The following is a 21,930-nucleotide window of genomic DNA, read 5'->3' as shown; positions in this document are numbered from 1 at the left end:
ACAGACCAGAGATCTGCAAAGTCATACCAGGAGAAACCAGAATCATCAATTAGAAGAACTGATTTGCCGCTGAAGATAGAGTGCAGAAAGTAGGTAGGCCAAAGGACAAGAATCAAAATACTGCTTTTTTTACATTTAATTAACCAAATAAATAAATTGAGAGCTATGAGTATTCCTTCCAATTTCCAATTATAGGCCTGAGTCATAAACCAAAATAAAAGAATCTAATGTATCAAGTTAAAGTGGTTACCTCATATAAACTCCTGAAGGCATCATGGAATATAGAACTTGTGAAGTTAAAGCCAAAAACTCTGGAGATACACTTGGGTCTTGATGCTGTTTGTAGCCTTATTAAGAAAATGGAGAAGGATGTTATTACTATCTGAAATAAGAATGTGAATGTAGCAAAAATAGATAATAAAGTATATGAATGTATAAATTATGCACACTAATACTGTTGATGTAGAAATGTATTCGTACAATATTCTAAAGCCACATATATACCACAGTGACATAAATGGCTAAAGTTAAATAAATCAAAGAAATTTAGCTATACTTAGCCATTTGTGTAACTCTCATAAAATTGTAGATTCCTCTCTCACCCCCATTTTTGTTTACTTTGGAACGAAATGAAAAATAAAAACTCATTACAGTCTACCATCGTCTATACTTTAGTAATGGTGTCATCATGTGATAGATACATTCAAGGAGTCATAACCTACCTACAGTGACATGTGATTTATATGAATCTGACTCCATCTCTGCACTAAAATTATAAAATATTGTAAAATAAACCAGTGATAAACATGAAATGCAGGTCTAACAACCGGATATCTACATAGTACATAATGAGTATGGCATTTCACCAAACTCCCAGAATGCCACACAGTGCTATGCAAATACAAACACACAGCAAGTCAGTCACTGTTTAAATTTCAATGCATATATATGAGCTCCTTTAAACAATGGCCTGCTGCATTGTACACAGCTTTTTATTACTTTATTATTTTTAAAATGCGTCTCTTTATGTCAATACTTTTTTATATAAATACATATAAATAAAGAATATAAAGGATATACGGTATGTTATACTATAAATGTATGAATATAGCAATAAAAAAGAGTAATACCTTGATACTCCGACACCCCGCTTGATATAAATAATGGCAGCCATTCATAGAAGGCAATATTCTAAAAGATAAAGAAACACATAAAATGATGCTAGCCTCTGTACAATGCGTGTCTTTTACATTCAATTCAAGTATCCTAAAACAGGGTTATTCAGTAAATTCAGAATCTTTGGAAATCTCAATATTAAATTAAAACAGAATTCACAGGTATAGTCACAGCTTGGAATTTTGTATTTAATTTAGTTGAATTCATAGTTTAATCAATAACTCGGTGAAAGTGTATTGATAATTGTGTACAGGGGAGCAATTATGGTAATGATAGGAAAATGAAATTGTGTAAGTCTCTACTTTAGTACATTTGTCACTATTACTAGTGACAAATTTACTAGATTCCAATACTGTGGACTTTTTATTTCAGTGCTTTTTGATTGTTTTTATTTAGTATTGTTGGTGCTAAATGTATATTTTCTGTTTCTACTCCTCAAGTCTCTTTAGGGGTTTAGAGGGAATCCCCCTTTTTCAGGTGTGCTGCCTTTTGTATCTTATATGCTTGGCTGTTCAGCGCTGCTTCTCCATTTTTGCTTTATTTTTGGATTTTTTTTTATTCTTATGAACTATACATACAGTTCCTATAAATTAAAAGCAATCTTACTGGCTTAAAAAGACCATTTTTTTTTTTTTTTTTTTTTAAACTGAACATGATACTTGGTTCTATCAGTTGCTTTTAGGGTTGTAATCAGAAGCCCTCAATGTTCGTATAAATAGTGGTGGTACTAAAAGTGACTTTACATGAGAACAAGCTGGTCTTCACAGTGTCCGGAGCTGTAGACTACCTGTGGACCCAGGGCAGGAGAAAGAGAGAGAGGACAGGTGTGATCTGGACTTACCTGAAGATTGATTTTAAGATGATCTGCTATGATTCACAGAACGAAGTGGAGAGTATAATGACACAGTCATTTCTTAAAAATCTTTAAACATAATTTTGTTTAAGGAAATTTCTAACATACTGTTTAATCAAAAGCAAAAAAAAAATACAGAGGTGTTTCCAAATTATCCAAACATCAGTGTTACCTGGTAAGTAGCAATCACCCATTTCCTGGCATTTTGAAACACAACTTCGTCAGACCAATCAGGGTTGCTGTCAGAAAAATTTTGTGCAATATAGTTGTGATATCGAAACCAAATGATACTCTCAGCTTGGATAAATGGACTTTCGTTGGCCATGGCATTACCAAAACCTATTGTGTAATAACATATAAACACATATCATTATTTAATAATATTCTATAATATTGTGGATATATTAAAATGTACAGCAATAACCTATAATATATAAACCTGAACGTTCTACCTAATCAACTAATTCTGTGCTTTTGAGAATAATATTCATAGTACTATAGAGGGTGCAAAATGTTTACATAGTTTTTTGCTAAAAGAGAATTCAAGGTAAATTCAAAGTAAATTTCAAATTTAAGGCCAGGATAACCAAACTGAAAGAAAAGTCGACTTTGATAATGTTTCCAGATTAACTATTTTGAATTTAAATTTGAATTTTACTTTGAATTCACCTTGAATTCTCACTTTAGTAAATGACTCTGTATATATTTGAACATATCAAATATTAACATGGACTTAATAGGTTATTACAATGTTACAATTACAAATAGAGAAGAGCTTATGCTATTTAGGGATTTTTATACACTTAACAGTAAATTATAGTAAACAAAATTGCAAAATGTATGCGAAAATAGTTGTAGACTTTCCCAAAAACTGGGTTAGGTATCAGCTTATATTTTGCAATTTGATTTTCAAATTACTATAGTTCAGTGTTTAGATAATAAACCCTACATAATCAGACAATTGCTACTTTATTTCATAAAATCACAATTATCACATTTGCAGTAAAAAGTCATAGTAACTCTTCTGAAAAGTGCATCTACATAAACACCAAGAGAATAATTCACAAAAAGTGAGCATTAAAAGTGAAGTTGACAGTTAAGACCAGAGAAGCTCAATGGAAAGCATAGCTATTTTGACCTTGGATTTGACCTTCAATTTGAAATTCATTCTGAACTTAGCTTGAAATCTCACTTCAGTGAATATGCCCACAGGGTTAAAAATGAAGTGTAAATGGAAGAAATGTTTAGAGGTTTCCACATTTTTTTACTCATGTATTGTTCTGGTATAGGGAAACTAAGAAATCTTTCTAGTAAATGTTGCATTTATTATTGTGATATATCATAAAATGTAAACTAATCTAATGCAGTTTAATTGGCTTTGCATCACACACTTTTTATAAATAAAAGAAAGTACTTGCTGTAGGTTCCCTAGAGCAGCTTGTATCTATGTACTTATTGCAACAGAGTTGCGTGAATCCCAGATGATTATGCAGGTTCCTTTTTTTCTTTATATAACTTGAAGCATTAAAGACTAAGGCTTGACACAGATTGCTGTGTTAAATAAAACATTCACACATATTGTGTTTTTTTCTAAGCACATTAGATATTGAAATTCCTCTTCTATTCCCAAACCCATTAAAACATGGATCTGCACTTCCCTTAGGAATGGGAGCAGCCTTATATACAAATGGTATAAATTTTTCTGTAATGACTCAAGTGAGCAAGAACTTTATTGAGACCTGAGCAAGGACTAAACGAAAGGCAGGCTACTTAGTTTATGCTCATTCTCAGTGTTCTCTCATATTCTGCTCATGGTTTTATTTTAATGAAACACCATGTCCTTCTACTTCCTTCATACTGCAATATAGTCCAGGTAAAGTTTGGACTTCCTCAAAGAAGCACTCAAGGCTGCAGTTGACTTATTCTTTTATTTCTCATCTGCATGGCACCAGTTATGGTCGTGAAGTGGGGAGGAATGTTATAGTTTCTCACTACTATCTTGTTGGTGGCTAGGAATTTTAGATAAATCTTAAACAAACAGAATCTATGCAGATTTGGTAGGATGGCCAGAAGCAGTGGTCATACTAATTACTATTATAAAAAAAAATATGGTGCTCCTTTATTTAAGTTGAATGATTATGTCTATATTAAGACATGTTAAACTAACCATATATTCCTCCATTTCCTCTTTGACCTGTAGCAGGATCTGGTATTTTCCACATCTGAAGACTGGGTTTTGCATTACTAGGAAACTGTCCATCAGGCCCAGAAGCCAACTTTCCACCAGAAAAACTTCTTAAGGCATCACTCCAAGAATGCGAACAACCATAGATGGAGCTGCCATCAATCCATGTTGTAACTGAGTTGACCTAGGAATTTAACCAAATAGAAAAAAAATGTCAATATCGAGGCTGCTGCCTTGCATCTTCATTCGTTCATGATACCCATATTTGATATTGGAGAGACATCTTATTAAAGACTGTAATCGACCATGAATGAATGTCATTTTTTTTATCTACAATTTGTTATTCACTTGTGCTTCTTCTGCATAGTTTATTAAAAAAATATAACGTCTGGAGCTGGTAATGTGTTACGTAATATCTATATTGGAATTATGGAATTATCTAAGATTTTAGCAAAAAATCATGTTTTTTTTTTGTAGAAATCAGAATATCATACCAGTTTTACTAAAGAATAAAATATAGATTCCTAATCAAGGATACCTTCTGATAACATATCTGTTTATCATATGGTGTAAAGTTATAGTTATTTTAATATCACTAAACATTAGGGGTTTACAATGTAAAAATGTAGATATCAAAGAAGCAACTGTATATTTATATGCCAGCCTATTACAATACACACAGATGGAATATTTTGGAGGTTGTAGCATCTATGTTAGATTGGCACGTCATCTCACTGAAAACAGTAAACAAATTGTTGATGTTAAAATACTTCTCAATGTTACATGTGTGAGCATAAATTACAGTATATATTCCATCTTTCTTCTTGGGAACTGGTATTGTTCTACCAAGGCATTTGTTTAACAGATAACTATGTTGTTAGCCCAAAAATATATAAAAGGTATTGTAAATTTCTATATGGTACAGCTTTGACTTTCTTTCATGGATCATATCTTTCTCTCACATGCCTCCGTTCCTCTTCTCTATTTCTTGTTTATATTTCAAGTTATGCCCCTCAATACCTCAACTAACTGCAAGCATTCTACTATCACATTCCTCTAGAGATCAGAAGATCAGAAGTCTAATAATGTCATGATTAAGCCAAATACTGATTTACCACCTACATCATGGCCACAAACCCAAACCACCCTTTATATAAGTATTTAGAGCAATAGATTTGGATACTGGATAAAAAAAAAAAAAAAACATCTGGCAAATCAAGTCTGCCAATTTGTGATTTGAAAGTGTTACCTTAATTCTTGATAATGTTTGTTGCACAGAACATAAGTTCTGCATGTCTTCTTTAACACTTACACTACGTAAGACCTTCCTGTTTAAATAGTTACATATTAATCTAGAATAAGTCAGGCTCGTCTAGTTCAGCCTTTCAAACCATGGCTCTGTTTTTCATGCTGATCCAAAAGGTGTGCATCCCAAAAATCAAAGTGGAAAGCATAATTGTAATTAGATCAGCAAGCTGTTTACATAACTAAAAATATAAACTGTTAAATCATTCAATATTCAGTTTTTTTTTATTTTCAAAGAACAGGTATGCAGATCTAAAAAAAATATAAAAAAATACATCTACAAAAGGTGATAAACCGATGGGAGTAGAATGGTATATTTGACTCCAGCAAAAAGCTTTTTCCATTGCTATATGCAAACTTATTTTTTGATACTAACCAAAAAAAAGTCATTGCATGATATTCAAGGCATCCTCCCTTTTACTATCTACAGTGTTGTTAAAATATAGGGCAGGAACCACTAATACACATTCTATTAATTCATTTTTAAAAATGAAAAGCCCTTCCCTATTTCTATTCAGTTGCCATTATAATGTTTTATTTCCAGATATTTACAGATAGTACCAGTCACCTTGGAAGTACATATATGATAGATATAAAATAACTACCCTAAATGTGTCATGGCTAATTGATTGTCAACAGAAGCGAGTGCTTGATTTGGCACAATCAGAATTGATACATATGAATACAGTATTAATGGGTGTAGCTTTGTTCATTCTGCTTTGATGATGAGTCACTCTAATGATTTAATATGCTCAATAAATTTCATTTGTTATGGTTACCTATTTATGTATTTTCTATGACTACATCATCTAATGAAAATTGTGCCAACTAAATACATAACACGACAGTTCACCTTTCACCAATATCACTAAGCTACTAATTGCTTGGGTGTGTTGTGAGTTCTCTTTTCTTTTTTTTTAAATTCTTTATTTTTGTCGTGCATGTATCAACAGCAGTTACTCAGATCCATACCAGCATCTGAGTGCAATTTACAATATTTGACAATGTCACAGGTTAATACAGCACAAATTTTAAAATTATAACGGAGAATGGAAAAAACAAAAAAATACAACACCGTCAGTAAACCGTGAGTTGGAGGGCAAGTAGCGTTCCATACAGGGTCATAAATGAATTACATGTTGATAAGTAAAGGCGGTCTCACCTCTGCCATTGCCCATTTGCTTAATAAGAGGCATATTGGCCGTGGGAGAGGCCCAGAAAAAAAACCAGGTAACATTGAAACATTATAACCAGTGGACCTGCCCTTTTGATATACATTTATATTGCCATCACATGCCTATCCCAGGCCAATGCCCAAGGTGACCGCTGCCAATAGTGAGGTGGTGTACAGTGCGACTGGCGCGGCCGGTAGACTGTGATACCAGTCTCCATAAATGCCCAACATTATCATAGACTACATTGCTCGTCCAACCGTATCTCCGGGTCCAGTAAAGGTGAAAAAGAAAAAACTCCACCTCCCATGGAGGAACCAGGGGGAGGAGTGAGTTCTCTTTTCTAATGATTACGTTGGCACTCTACATCAAAACCAGGTTAATATCTACCTTCATGACTGGCTATAATTGCATTCTTAGAATGCACTGCATTTCATTAGGATTGCATATAATTGGACAAGCTTCCATTTTTGGCAAAGTTATGATCTGAAACATCCCTGAAAGAGAAATGTCTCTAAATATCCTGTCAGTACAAGTAGATAAAATATAAAAGCTTATTTTGATGATTATATTGAAAAAGAGAAAGAGAGAGAAAGAGATATATATAGATAGAGAGATAGAGAGAGAGATAGAGAGAGATAGAGAGAGAGATAGATAGAGATAATAGATAGATCGAGGCATCTTTGAGCCTCTCCAGTATGTTGCCAAAACCTGTAGATTCCATCTTAAAAACATAGCCCGTATCCACCCGTTTCTTACGTAAGATGGTATCAAAGAGCTTGTCCATGCTCTAGTAATTTCCTGCATGGATTATTGTAACCCTCTCCTAATTGGTCTTCCCAAAAGCTGTATTGCCCCGCTATAGTCTGTAATAAATGCTGCCGCCAGACTGATTTTCCTCTCTAGTCTTCAATAATTTAAGTAGTGCCTTAACGGCCACCTGGAGTATCAGAGGGGTGTATGCCGTTGGAGACGTAATTTTCCTTTGAGATGAGCTGTGCTGCAGTATTATCCAGATGTCATCTCAGCTGAACCAGTAGTTAAAAGGGTAATAGAGCTCTTACAAGAGGTAGTGATTAGTTGTGAAGCAGGTTCCCTACAAGCACGAGGCAAGGCTACGTGTTAAGGGTTAAGCAGATCTGAAGCTTTAATGGGCCAGGCTGGCCTTTTATGCAACTTTCCACAGGGAAATACAGTAAACAGCCAATACCCATGCAGTCACATAATGAAACACTCCCATTCATTACACAAAATTCCTCCCCTCTGCTTGGGAGATAATTGAGTTAATTACTGTATCGGCTCAATTATCTCCAAACGAAAAAATGAAAATTTTTACACATTTTCAGAAATACCCTAAAACCATATCCAAACCACATAAAACATATTTTCTGATAGTGCATAGTTAGGGGAACAACATATTAAAAAATCATACGAATCAGTTCAGGGGTTCAGGAGATAGATGGAAGTCCAATTTCTGCCCGGTCGCACACGAGGCTCCTGCCCAAAATAGTTCCATGCATTTAGCGGGTGCTTTTGTGCCTTAAAAATGTCGAACAATAGTTCCCATAAATGTTTGTGCTTCATTCGTGTATTGTTTCTACCAAATGCCACTTTCTTCGGATGAATTAGTACGAAGCTAAGTGATCCTGGAAGTCTTAGCGGTGTTTGGGAGATCGAGTTTCCGAAAATAGTTCCAGACACTCAACGACCAAATCCCGCTGGATGTGTTTGACAAATCAAGATGGCCGCCACCACGTGTTCGTGCATACGAATCGACGGCCACCCAGTGAACCACTTAGAACGTTGAGGTTGCGGTTTGGCATCCAGTCAAATGAGTCAATTGGCGGCACACAACTGGCTTGGGTGGTCTAACTTTCAACAAACTGTTCGGTAAACGAACAAATTGGGTATAGTTTGTTCATTTAAACATTCGTATGGGGTATAGGTGCAGGATTTTGTAACAAATAGTGCAAATCAGTAATAACATTGTAATCCACGAACAGGGCATTTGTTACACCATCTCTTTAGGAAAGCTTATGGCCTCACAGAGTAACCTCTACCTCACATACCTGTCTCTTGCTCTCTCCTAAAGGGCATCACTTGCTCTCTCCTCCAGCTCTGCTTCACTCCCACCTTATTTGATTGCTATTTCCTATCCTAATATGTTTTACAGCCCAGCTCCTATAGACTGTAAGCTCGTTTGAGCAGGATCCTCTTCAACCTATCGTTCCTGTAAATTTTTTCTTGTAATTGTCCTATTTATATTTAAATCCCCCCTCTCATAATATTGTAAAGCGCTATGGAATCTGTTGGCGCTATATAAATGGCAATAATAATAATAATAATAATAGATAGATAGATAGATAGATAGATAGATAAAGGAGAGATAGATAGTTAGATAGACAGACAGACAAACAGCTAGATAGATAGATAGATAGATAGATAGATAGATAGAGAGACAGAAAGACAGGCAGACGGGCAGATAGATAGAGACAAACACACAAACAGGCAGATGTTTAAATAGAAAGCAAAATAAGCAAAATATATGGTCACATAATTGAATTTAAAACTGTGACTGCAAACATATACTATTGATTTAATAAAGAAAATTAGAGGTTTAATAAATATGTAATTGTTACATGAAAAATAGCACAAGATCATCTACAACGTGCAAAAGATTAATGCACATTACAAATTCACTGTCTTACTTTGGCAGACTTGAACTCTGCATGATTAATGTAATATATGCTGTGATTCAAATAAACAAGGATATTGCTATTGGGAAAAAAAAATCCTCCAGACCAGTGAAACACTCTCAGGCATGGAGTCAATTAATAAACATGGATTTAAAAAGCAAAGGTTAAAATCTGCATCAGTCCAAGTATGGTAAGGTTGGACTTATGTTGGTGAAAATACATAAAAATGTGATGTGTGGTAATTGTATGTGTGATTTCTGTGTGTGATGAATGCATTGTTTCTGTGAGCATGGTTTGTGTGTATGGTTGTATGAGTGAGATGTATGTGTGTGTTTGGCTTTGATGATTTCATTATTAGTTTTCATATATTATGTAAAATTGTTTTTTTGCTTCCACCCACCCCGCTTACCTTTTTCCATTAAAGGCGGATATGACCCCTGGTGGTGTATCACCTCCTGAATGACTCAGAATACAGACTAGGGAGCCTGGTGGCTGTGCCCACATTCATTCAAAGAGTGCTAGGACAGCAAAGTAGCATACTGTGGTTTGCACCAGATTTAGGTGCAGACCATGTGCTTACTTTCAGAACTACGATATTTACATTTTCCTTTACTCTATGCAGAATCAGTAATATATTAGATACAAATTGAATTATGCTTCTGTAAGGTGGGCACATGGGGGGCAGGCATAGGACGTGCCATATTCCCATTGTCTCCTCTAAAGTTCTAAATATGAACATAAAGAAAAATAAGATATAAGCCCAATATTAAACATTCTTCTAACTGTTTGACATCCAGCCTACAAATATTGTTGAAGTTAACCATAGTGTAAGATTTCTAAGATTTATTTTGAAAGAAAACTGTGTTTTTATATTAAAATGTATAGTCCACATGAGAATTTAGAGCTACATTTCAGAGCGTTGTGGTTTATTTAATTAGTTATTTATTTTAATTATTATGTTGTTTAATGATATATTCAAGACAGGCCATACTATGCAGTGATTACATAATTATAAAAGATTAATAATCCAAACAATATTCATAATGTGGATCTATAAATTAGTTGATGTTAGTCCTGGACACTGTGTACTATCTTAAGGCGTCCTGAATAAAGTTTATCTGACAATATACCATTGACTTACACCATCAATATTTGCCAGGTCACAAACATTTCAGAAAATTTGAAGATTTATCTAGGAAAACCACCATACATCAAAATATGTGAGTACTGGCTTTCTAATTTATTTAATTACCACATGTAAATTTTTATTAGACATGATATTTACACAAAACTTGTATCAGCTTATTCATCTCTACTTTATATAATCAATAAATCCCTCTCATTTTAAACCCTTGATTCCTGATCAAAAAGAAACCAGAAGCAATATGTTTTAGAGGAATATAAAGGGAATGCCAGAGAGAGGCTCCCCAAATGGGACAAAAAGTTCCCCGGGAACCGCCCCCTAAAAATTCAGGGGGGACCCATGTGATGGTGAGAGTCATGAGGGCTCCGTCCCGGTCCCCAGATGTCTAATGTACCTTGTGCGATACTGTCCTTATTAAGGAATGTTCTTTAATAGACAGGTACTAATTGGACCACCATCTCCATCACTGGATCATGTAAAACTGTAGCAATTGCTCAGGTGAACAGAGAACACTCAAATTATTGTCACATATTTGTTTTTAACTTAGAATTCTTGTATTGATATTATTTGCATATAAACTTGCATGATTAGATACCTTATTTTTCAAGTACATCTTTTTTTTTTTACATTAGTTTTTTAGATTTGGTTACAAATTTAGAATTAAGCAAATTCTGCCTATAGAATTAGTATGTGGGCAAAGGCATTTGAGCTATTTTTTCTAAAGTGGCACAACATTGTACTATACCTGTTCTCTTGGATTATTGGGGCTTCTTCCAGTACCCGGAAACCATTTACTTCTTTGAAAAGGCAAAACTACATTGCTATTATTTGTAGGATTAAACACTGGATCTCCTGCACTTATATAAATATTCAGAAATTCAGCCGGACAGGCAGGATTTACTGTTGAAATTATTTCTGAGAGCACATGGTAACCTATAAAAAAATAAAGAAATGTATCAAAACGTTATTAGCAATCAAGCTATGCTTTAGTATTGCCTTTATTTATCAATTGCTAGCAAAGGAAATGTCACAATCTGCTTAGCTCCCCCCCACCCCCCCAAAAAAAATCTCAAAACTCAACATACAAATGAATAGATTTGGAGATTTTTTTAAAACTGCAATTTGTCCAAATTTAGGACAATCATTGTATGAATTCCTGATATCTGAACTGCCATATAGACAAGCATGTTTGTTTTGATTTTTGATTCTGAATTCTGCCAATGGTACAAAAAAAAAAAAAAAGATTATTGATGGTAAAAAGATGATTGATGGCTAGGCGACAGCCATAAATGTTAATTTTATTTACAGATCAAGAAAGAAGTGAGCAAACAAGGGGAAAGAAGGAGGGACAGTAAATAAAATCAGCATGTATATATTATATATTTGATAAATATATAATATATACATGTTGATTTTATTTATTTTACTGCTCCTCCTTTTTACCTCTATTAGTTACTTTTTCTCAATTGATATGTGACCCAAATTGTGGGAAAATGCTCCTATCAGTGTGCTGTAAAATATACACATAATATTTATGTTACATGTATTATGCAGTATTATCTATATATTTTACAGAATACTGATTGGCCCATTTTTGCACCCTATGGTTCCTCTTTTTGTTTTCCTGAAACTTTATTTGAGTAATAAAATTCAGGCATCCTGATTTTTTTTTTCCAGATGAAATGCTTCAGCTTTAATTTTTTTTTTTTTTGCTATGCTCAAATCTACAAATGAACCCATCGAATTTATTCTATACATCAAAAATACATTAAGTACTTTTAGCTGTGAGATACTTTTTTTTACTTTTTTAATGTACATAAAAACCACACTCCTATTAATCAGAAAAGTATTAATCAATCACGCATTCTAGGATTTGTCAGCTAATTCTTATGCAAACTCAGGTTATTGACATAATCATTACCCTGCTAATGTTCAGAAGAAAAGTTAAGACTGAAAATTGGCTTATCCAGAAGATAAGGTAAGCAATTAGCCTGGACTACTTGCAGACAGAGGAATGTGCATACAAATACGCTCATGCACACAAATATGCTACTGTTTATAACTCTTTGTACACTGATCAAGTCAATCTTAAAGTCGTTGTCTGCTTTGCCTTACGACAAACTATATTTAAGCTAATGAATCCTGAACAAACATAGTCAAGTCATTGCCAAGATTATCACCTAATAATTTTAAGATATGAGACTAATTCCTTTTTCTTTGCACACACCCAGTCTTGTCATCTAGTGATATAAGTCAAGACTTTTTAAATATATTTTGCATCAATTGACAAGTCCTTCCAATCTCTGTGTCCTTAGTCGAAACTGCATATGGCTCTTGATTCCATTTGAGACGAAGTCCTTCCTTAGTTTTATTTGTGTTTCAATTCCTATATCCAGTTTCTTCTTTTCCATTTAAAGTATAGTTTCACCTTACTTTAACTACTCAAGTTGTCACCAAAAGCAAAATCACTTAAAATTCTAAATGTTGAGGATGGAAATGAAAGAGTGCTGTTAAGGGGAAAACTATGACACGTTCCCCTGCAAACAGTTTGAGAATAAATGGCCTGTACATTGACAAGGTTATCCTAACAATACATTGATTTATTGTGGTTATTATAGTTGATATCCTTAACCATGAGATCTTTCAATTACTTCAGGGTTAAAAGCTGTCTGCAAAAATATATTCTAAATTTGCATAAAGAGACCTAACTAAAGAGGTCTAACTAAAAAATCTTCTGTGAAAGAAATGTAAATAAAATCTATTCATGCACAAAGGTTTTACTGAACACTAGATTTAAACCAATCCAGCATTCAGCCCTTAAGAAATTGGATATTGACTTAGGTATAAAAATTCTCATGAAGAATGGTGTGACTTTCTAACTACGATAAAGAAGGTTATCCATTGCCTGAATTTGTTACAACTTTTGTGAAAGTAATACAAAGATGGTATATTGTCCTCAACAGACTTGCAAAAATGTCTTCAGTACACTCTTCATTGTGTTGTAGTTGCGGTAGAGAGGTAGAAACAATGACACACATTTGGTGGAGCTGCCCCAAAATTATGCAATTCTGGACAGTAGTCTATAAATTAATAAACCAATTAGGAGCCACTGGTCTGGCAAGAAGCCCAGAAAAAGCCCTTGTACATTTGAATAGTGAAATGACAAACCAAAAAGCCAGGATTACAATGACTCACTGTCTGATGGCTGCCAACATGGTGATCGCCAGATACCGGAAATCATATGAATCTCCGCAACACGGTAATTTTATAGCACAATTGTAGCAGTTTCAAATGAAAAAGCTATTCATAATTATATAAATAAAGGTGACATTTTCCATTTCTATAACTAGCTAATCAATAAGTTGGAAAGTATTTATTCCTGATACGTATGCTTAAGAATACGGCTAACTAACGAGTCCTAAGTTGTAATGTAATAAAGTTGAGAAAGGCCGTATGAAAGGTTGTATGAATGTGGAAGATAAAATACAATATATAAATTTGCGTTGTGATAAACTATTTGAATTTCTTTCTATTTATGAACGAAAAGCTAAACCTAAACCTAAACTCTGCAACCTAAATGGAATCTACATATGTAATGTATGATGTTTTGTATTGTTATATTTTCTTCGTATTTTGAAAAAAAATCTATAAAAATCAATACAAATTCAAATAAAAAAAATAAATCAAAGAGGCACAATTGAGAGCGATAGAACAGAAGAGAGGGTAATCAATAAACAGAAGAGATAAACATGCACATGGGATTGGCAAGAAGACTAAGAAGTGACACCTGCGGGATGTCAGGGAACCAGGAGAAGACGACTGCAACGAGTGAGTTGCAGAGTTGGAAAAAAAGGTAACTAAAAACCTTTTGTACCTTTTTTAAATCTACGTTGAGGCCCTCGAATCTAAATAGGCAGTAGAACACTATAACATTAGGAATTGGTCCAATAACATATTTGTTCTCAATCATATGGCTTGAATGTGCCTTTGTTGGGTTATGCTTGTTATTTTTCACTTCTTATACCCTGTTCTAGCTGAACTTTTATTTAGATAATGGCCCTTATTAATAATTTATGCAATGTCATGTTAATGTTGACATATACTAACCTATTTCATGGATTGCATGCTATATGGTTCAAAAAAGACCACACTTTGCATCTTATAATACTGACCTATTAGAACAAGGACAGCTTTCATACTACTAATAGTGTATTCAGTTTTAATGAATTTAAAAAACAAAACTGCAACATTGTGGCTTAAATAACCAAGTTTTCACTATAGAATTGTTTTTATTTCTATTTATAATTTCAAAGCCCTTTATAGTTCATGCCAACTTATAGGGGTATTTTCAGTGTAAATTATTGTGAATTTAAAAAGCAAATTTAGGCCAAAATAGCAAAATTGGATATACATCTTAAAATTGGAATTTTATTTTGAGCTCACCACAATTACTTGCGTGAATAATCTTGTTAGTGGTATGTGAGTAACTGGAAAGGGGCTCCTTAACATTATGCTGCAAGGCCCCAAACACAAATAAACTCTACACTGGATGCAGTCTAGACGATAAGGCCTTACTATTACTGAGAAGCAGGTTGTATCTGATTCCGCACCATGTTTGCAGTTGTGATTTTGTAATTCCTTTTCAACTTATACAAAGGTAATGATTTACAAAAATAACAATGGAATACCCAGTACTCACCTGTTAAATAAGTTTTCAATGTGTCATTGTTTTGAATGTGTCATTGGTGGTTACTTATCTGACCAGTAAAAATAGGATTGAAAGGAACATGTGAGTATTTAAACTTTGTACATGTTCCCTGTATTTGGTCTTTAACAAAGCGCTATGTTGCATCAACTGTGCAACTGTACATTTATGTTTTTTTTTTCTTATTGTTTCTTATCTATCTGGGCTACTGAAACATGATTGATCTGAATGTTTATCTAATATAGTTCAATCTATCGCCAAATCCTGTCATTTTCATCTCAAAAACATTGCGCGCATCCGCCTCTACTTAACGCCAGATGCGACTAAGGTGTTGGTCCATTCCACTGTCTTTTCTCGCCTTGACTACTGTAATCCGCTTCTCAGTGGTCTTACGTGCTCCCAACTTGCGCCGTTACAGTCCATAATGAATGCGGCGGCGAGGCTCACCTTCCTGTCCGCCCGCACCTCCCATGCCTCACACTTCTGTTATTCCCTACATTGGCTTCCTATAAAATATAGAGCTCAATTTAAAATGCTGGTTCTTGCTTTCAAATCTCTACATAATGCTGCTCCCACCTATCTATCCTCCCTTATACACAAGTATGTCCCGTCTAGGCCCTTACGATCTGCTGAAGACTTACGTCTATCTTCTGTCCGTACTTCCACCTCTGATGCTCGCCTTCAAGATTTCTCAAGGGCTGCACCGTTCCTGTGGAACTCGCTTCCCTCCTCCGTTAGATGATCACCCAGTCTCCACTCCTTCAGAAAATTGTTGAAAACTCACTTCTTCATAAAAGCACATCAATTAAACTGTGAATAGCTCCCGACTGATTCCTCTTCTGCAACTGTCACTAATCTAATACTATCCTTACCTTTTTGTGTCATTTTACCCCACTCCCTCTAACATGTAAGCTCATTGAGCAGGGCCCTCAACCCCTCTGTTCCTGTGTGTCCAACTTGCCTGGTTACAACTACATGTCTGTCCGTCCACCCATTGTAAAGTGCTGCGGAATTTGACGGCGCTATATAAATATCATAATAATAATAATAATAAACTAGCAGACTAGTTTCAATCAAAATAAATGTGTGAATATATCTAAAAAAGTAATGATAATGGTAATTAAAACAAATTATATACACAACAACCGACTTGCTTCTACTCCTGTGTTAAGTATGTTTTAATTATTCTTCCATGATAAACACATACATATATATATATACACACTCACAACAATGCCATCAAGGTGTTCTAATAATATAATATTAAATCACAAGGGAAAATGTCTGTACAGCCTCCAGATATTGTTATTTTCCCCGTTTACAGGCTTCCATGTTACCTATCTTTAATGTCCCATTATATTTTTAAATTAGGGTTAATGTTAGTGTAAGAGTTCAGGTGATGTAGGGATTAGTGATTAGTTATAATGTAAGTGTAGGGCAGGAGTTAAGGTTTCCTGATAGGTGTCAATGCTTAGTGATTGTGTAGTGTACTGGTTAATGTATAGAAGAGTGTTCTGGTTAACATATAGTATAGTGTATGGGTTAATGTATAGTATAGTATATATAGTGGGACTACTCCTGTTAACAATGATTGGTTAAATAAATCTATTAATGGTTTTGCTAGTTCACCACTAAGCTCTTTTAATAACTTTGGGTGTATTACATCAGGTCCCATTGACTAATTGTTCTTTACTTTTGACAGTTGAAATAGAACCTCTTCCTCTGTAAACTCACATGTAACAAATTACTACTTTGTCCTTTTTCCCAACTGAGGCCCCTTTCCTTAATTTTCATCTGTAAATACTGAAAAAAAAATATTTATTGAGGCAGTCAGCTAGACCTTTATCATTTTCTACATACCTTCCTTCTTTTGTTTTTAATCTAACTAATCCTTGTTTTACCTTCCTTTTCTCATTTATGTATCTAAAAAAAAATTCTCTTTATTTTTTACTGACTGTGCTATTTTCTCTTCTGTGTGTGATTTGGAATATCTTAAAACTTGCTTAGCCTCTTTCTGCCTAATCGTATAGATCATTCTGTCTTCCTCACTCTGGTTTATTTTATAATCACTAAATGCTAACCTTTTGTTTTTTACTATTTTAGCCACAGTGGTTTCTTGAATTTTTTACTTTTACTGACAAGCCTAATGCAATTTTATGTTGCCTTCAACAGTGCAACTTTTAAATAATCCCATTTCTCTTGGACTCCATTTAAATTGCTCCAGTCTGATAATGACTCCTTTACACATATTCTAAGTTTAGAAAAGTTTTTTTTTTTTTTTAAAGTCTAAAACTTTTTTGTGTGGTGTGACTCAGTCACTGTTCTTATATTAAACCACACTGACTGATGATCCCTGGATCCTAAACCTTCACCTACAGTAATATCTGATACCAAATCTCTATTTATAACACTAAATCTAGTATGGCCTCTTTACAAGTTGACTCCTTAATGACTTGTTTTAGAGACAATCCCAGTTGGGAGCTCCTCAATGACTTGTTTTAGAGACAATCCTAGCACAAGCAGCTATTTTGGTTTTCCAATTCACATCAGGAAGATTAATCTACTAGTTGAGGAAATAGTTAAAATAACTTCCCCCCTTTATTGTCATTTTAACTATTTCCTCAACTAGTAGTTTATCTAACTCTTCTATTTGTCCTGGAAGCCTATAAATCACACCTACACAAGTTACTGTGTGATTACCAAATTCTAATGTAACCCAAACGGACTCTATGTTCGCCTCACTAACTTTTAATAGGCTAGATTTTATGTTATCCTTCCCATACAAGGCCACCCCTTCCCCTTTCTTGCCTTCCCTGTCTTTTCTTTATAAAGATTACCCTGGTTTTGCTATGTCAGAGTCATATTTTTCATTATACCATGTCTCAGTAACAGCGACTAAATCTTCATTATCAGTTGCCATTATTGCCACAAGTTAATGGATCTTATTCCCTAAACTGCGAGCATTTGTATACTTGACTCTAAGCTTATCATTTTTTAACACACTTGCTACAGGCACCTTCTGTCCTTGTTTTCGGGGGGGAATTGGATTGATGTTTTATCACCCTCTTGCCCTCCTCTAGTTAAAATACACCCTAGCAAAACCTCTGAGCTGCTCACTGAGAACATTTGTTCCCTTTTGAGAACGATGCAAACCATCTTTTTTGTACAGTTTATTTCCATTCCAAACAGAGCTACCATGAGAAATAAAGCCAAATCCTTGTCCCCAACACCATTCACCAAGCCACAGGTTAATGTTTGTTTAGTATAGTGAGTTAGGGTAATGTAGGAGTTAATGGCATTTTGGTATACATGTCACAGTGCTGCTTGAGATTAGTTATATGCCCCCAAATCTCGACATGATTGTTTTTTTAGCCTCTTTGTAGCATATTTAGTCATCGATAAGGAGGGAGAATTATAATGACAGCTCAAATGCATGATTGAAAGCTGAATAATAAAACATGCAACGCTCACCAATGTGCATGTAGCCACGTTGACTCAGACATAAAGATGTAAGTCTTTAATTACTGGCTTGTTAACCCCTTAAGAACCAAACTTCTGGAATAAAAGGGAATAATGACACGTCACACATGTCATGTGTCCTTAAGGGGTTAAATACCTGGAGGAGTGCTATAAAAACTTTTTTGGAAGGAAATGTTTCCACGACTTGTTTTTGTTTTTTGTTTTTACTACGTAAAATAATGTTAAATTATAATCTTACAAAAGCTGTCAGTATATGTCTCTGAAATACAGGACTAGCAATGTTTAGCAAAATCCTACTTCTACCACTAAATTAAATTTCTCAATCAATTTCCTTTCTGGTAGTTAGTAAAAGCTGACTAAAAAGACACACCATTTAGGCACATTTTGGAAAAAAACGCAATGCAGACACCTCCCATGACAGCCACAAGACCACCAAGAATGTTGTTCATTAAATGGATTATCAATTAAATTGTGTTGCCTAAAAGCACATGACCAGGGATGAGTGATGAGTGCCCGGTGACAACTGCACTCACACAAAAGCAGACCTACTGTAAAAACCACATGTTTGTTGTAGTCATATGGCTTGACCACCCAGGCAAAAAAGATGTTTGCCTACATATATATGTATATGACACTTTCACTCTAACTTCTCTCATTACTAAAATATCCCTATCCTCCCTTTTATCTCTCTTGCCCTAGATTTACTAGCAGAATCATGACTCTCCCCCTCTCCCCACTGCTACCCTTGCATCTTTATCTTTTCATGGTCTTCAACTTACTTAAAACCCAAGACACTCTGAATGTAAGGGTGGTAATGTAGGGTTTCTACTCTCACCTTACTGCTCCTTCAAACCTCTACCCACCCCCCACACCCCCTTCCCTCTCGTTCTCATCATTTGAAATTCATTTAAATCACCTTTTCAAATCCATCTCTGCTGACATTGCCGCTATTTATCACCCCCTGGTTCCCCTCTTCCTTGACCACTTTGTTGCTTGGCTACCCTACTTCCTCTCCTCTAATATTTCATCTAATTCTAATTCTCTGGAACTTCAATATTCCCATTAACACACCCTTGACCTCAGCAGCATCTAAACTACTTTAAATTACTTACCACCCTTGGGCTATTGCAGTGGGCACATTTTCCCACCCATATAGTTGGCAATACCCTCAACCTTATTTTCTTTAATGCATGTACAGTATCTAACATCTGCAACACTCCATTTCCTCTCTCTGATCACCACCTCTTATTTTTGCTCTCGAGTACCCCCTCACACAACAACCTCAGCCTAAGTCCCCTCAACTCAGGAGGAACCTTAACTCTATTGACCTCCAGCAGCTGTCAGCTGATATTGATTCACAAATCCTATCCATCCCTTCGCTCTTCTGTCCCTCACTGGCCATCTCTACATATAACACGACCCGCACCTTTGCCTTGAACACTACAGCCCCTTTTAAAATATGCACCTCGAGGAGTACAGGTCCCCAACCATGGCATACTAAATCAACACGCTACCTGCAAAGATGCTCCCTTAAACATGCCACTGTAGTACCTATCCTGAAAAAAACATCTCTCTACCCGTCTTCCCCTCTAACTATCATCTCATTTCCCTGCTTTTTCCTTTTTCCTCAAAGCTTCTGGAAAGACTTGTCTTTACCGGTATGTCTCACTTTCTCAATTCCAACTCTCTCCTTGGCCCTCTTCAATCTGGCTTCCGTCCCCTCCACTCTACTGAGACTGTTCTTATCAAAGTTACTAATGACCTAATCGCAGCTAAATCCAAAATTCACTACTTCATACTAATTCGTATTGACCTCTCTGCTGCCTTTGACACCGTTGATCATGCTCTTCTTCTTCAAACTCTTCAATTACCTGGTCTCTGTGACTCTGTCCTGTCATGGTTTTCATCTTATGTCTCCCAACGCTCATTCAGTGTCTCCTTTTCTAATAATACCTCCTCCCTTCATCCGGTTTCGGTTGGAGTCCCCCAAGTCTCTGTCCTTGGTCCCTTTCTATTTTGTCTTAATACTGCCTCTCTTATTACCTCGTTTGGATTCCACTACCACCTGTACGCTGATGACACCCAGATATATATATCTCCTCCCCGGACCTCTCCCCTGCCGTCCTGCAATGTGTCACTGCTTGCCTTTCTTCCATCTCCTCCCACTTTCTGAAACTCAATCTCTCTAAAACTGAGCTCCTTGTCTTTCCTCCTCCTAATACTGATCCTCCTCTTTCACTCTTCCTTCAAGTTTGTGGTATCCACTTCAGTCCATCCTTGCAAGCGCGCTGTCTTGGCATCATACTAGATTCTGACCTCACCTTTGAGTCTAACATCCAGTATGTTACCAAATCCTGTAGATTCCATCTTAAAAACATAGCCTGCATCCGTCCCTTTTTGTTACGCAAGATGCTTGTCCATTCTCTAGTAATTTCTTGCATGCATTATTGTAACCCTCTTCTAACTGATCTTCTCAAAAGCTGTATTGCCCCATTACAGTCTGTAATAAATGCTGCCACAAGACTGATTTTCCTCTCCAGTCAGTCCTCTCACACCTTACCCCTCTGTCAGTCCTTACATTGGCTTCCTGTATTCTATAGGAGTCAATTCAAAGTACTAACCCATACGTATAAAGTATTGGACAATTCTAGCCCCTCATGTCTTTTCACTGATCCATAGGTATGCCCCTTCTCGGTCTCTCCGCTCTGCCTATGACCTTCTCATGTCTGCTCCTCTAGTCTTCAATCATTTCAGAAGTACCTTAACACCCATCTCTTTAGGAAAGCTTATGGCCTCCCAGAGTAACCTCTACCTCACATACCTGTCTATTGCTTTCTCCTAAAGGGCAGCACTCTACTCTCTCCTCCAGCTCTTCTTCACTCCCACCTTATTTGATTGATATTTCCTGTCCTCACCCCACCTCCTAAAGACTCCTACATCCTTTTTCAACCTATCGTTCCTGTAGGTTTTCTAGTAATTGTCATATTTATAGTTAAATCCCCCCTTATAATATTGTAAAGTGCTACGGAATCTGTTGGCACTATATAAATGGCAATAATAATAATAATGTCTTAATTGACCGATATTGTATCCAAATTTTGGTTTAATATGACCAATTTATAATTTTAACTAAGTTATTAGATAATTTTGTTAAGATATTTAATGTCATCCAGGCAGGAAATATATCCCCGGATTGTAACGGATCGCCTGGCAC

General features: G+C 35.4%; 1 protein-coding gene across 1 annotated transcript in view; it reads right to left on the bottom strand.

Moving 5' to 3' along the window:
• Window positions 1–21,930, bottom strand: part of LOC134603310 (dual oxidase 2-like) — a 68,574-nt gene that overhangs the window by 37,476 nt on the left and 9,168 nt on the right. Inside the window, exons 5-9 of the mRNA XM_063449165.1 lie at window positions 11,277–11,464; window positions 4,197–4,398; window positions 2,202–2,368; window positions 1,131–1,191; window positions 251–347 (exon numbers count right to left, since the gene is read on the bottom strand). Coding sequence (XP_063305235.1) covers window positions 251–347; window positions 1,131–1,191; window positions 2,202–2,368; window positions 4,197–4,398; window positions 11,277–11,464 — 715 coding nt within the window. The remainder of the gene's footprint in view (window positions 1–250; window positions 348–1,130; window positions 1,192–2,201; window positions 2,369–4,196; window positions 4,399–11,276; window positions 11,465–21,930) is intronic.

The sequence above is a fragment of the Pelobates fuscus genome, chromosome 3 (assembly GCF_036172605.1).
Source record: "Pelobates fuscus isolate aPelFus1 chromosome 3, aPelFus1.pri, whole genome shotgun sequence".
In the NCBI taxonomy this organism is placed as follows: domain Eukaryota; kingdom Metazoa; phylum Chordata; class Amphibia; order Anura; family Pelobatidae; genus Pelobates; species Pelobates fuscus.
This window is presented reverse-complemented; position numbering and strand designations above follow the sequence as displayed.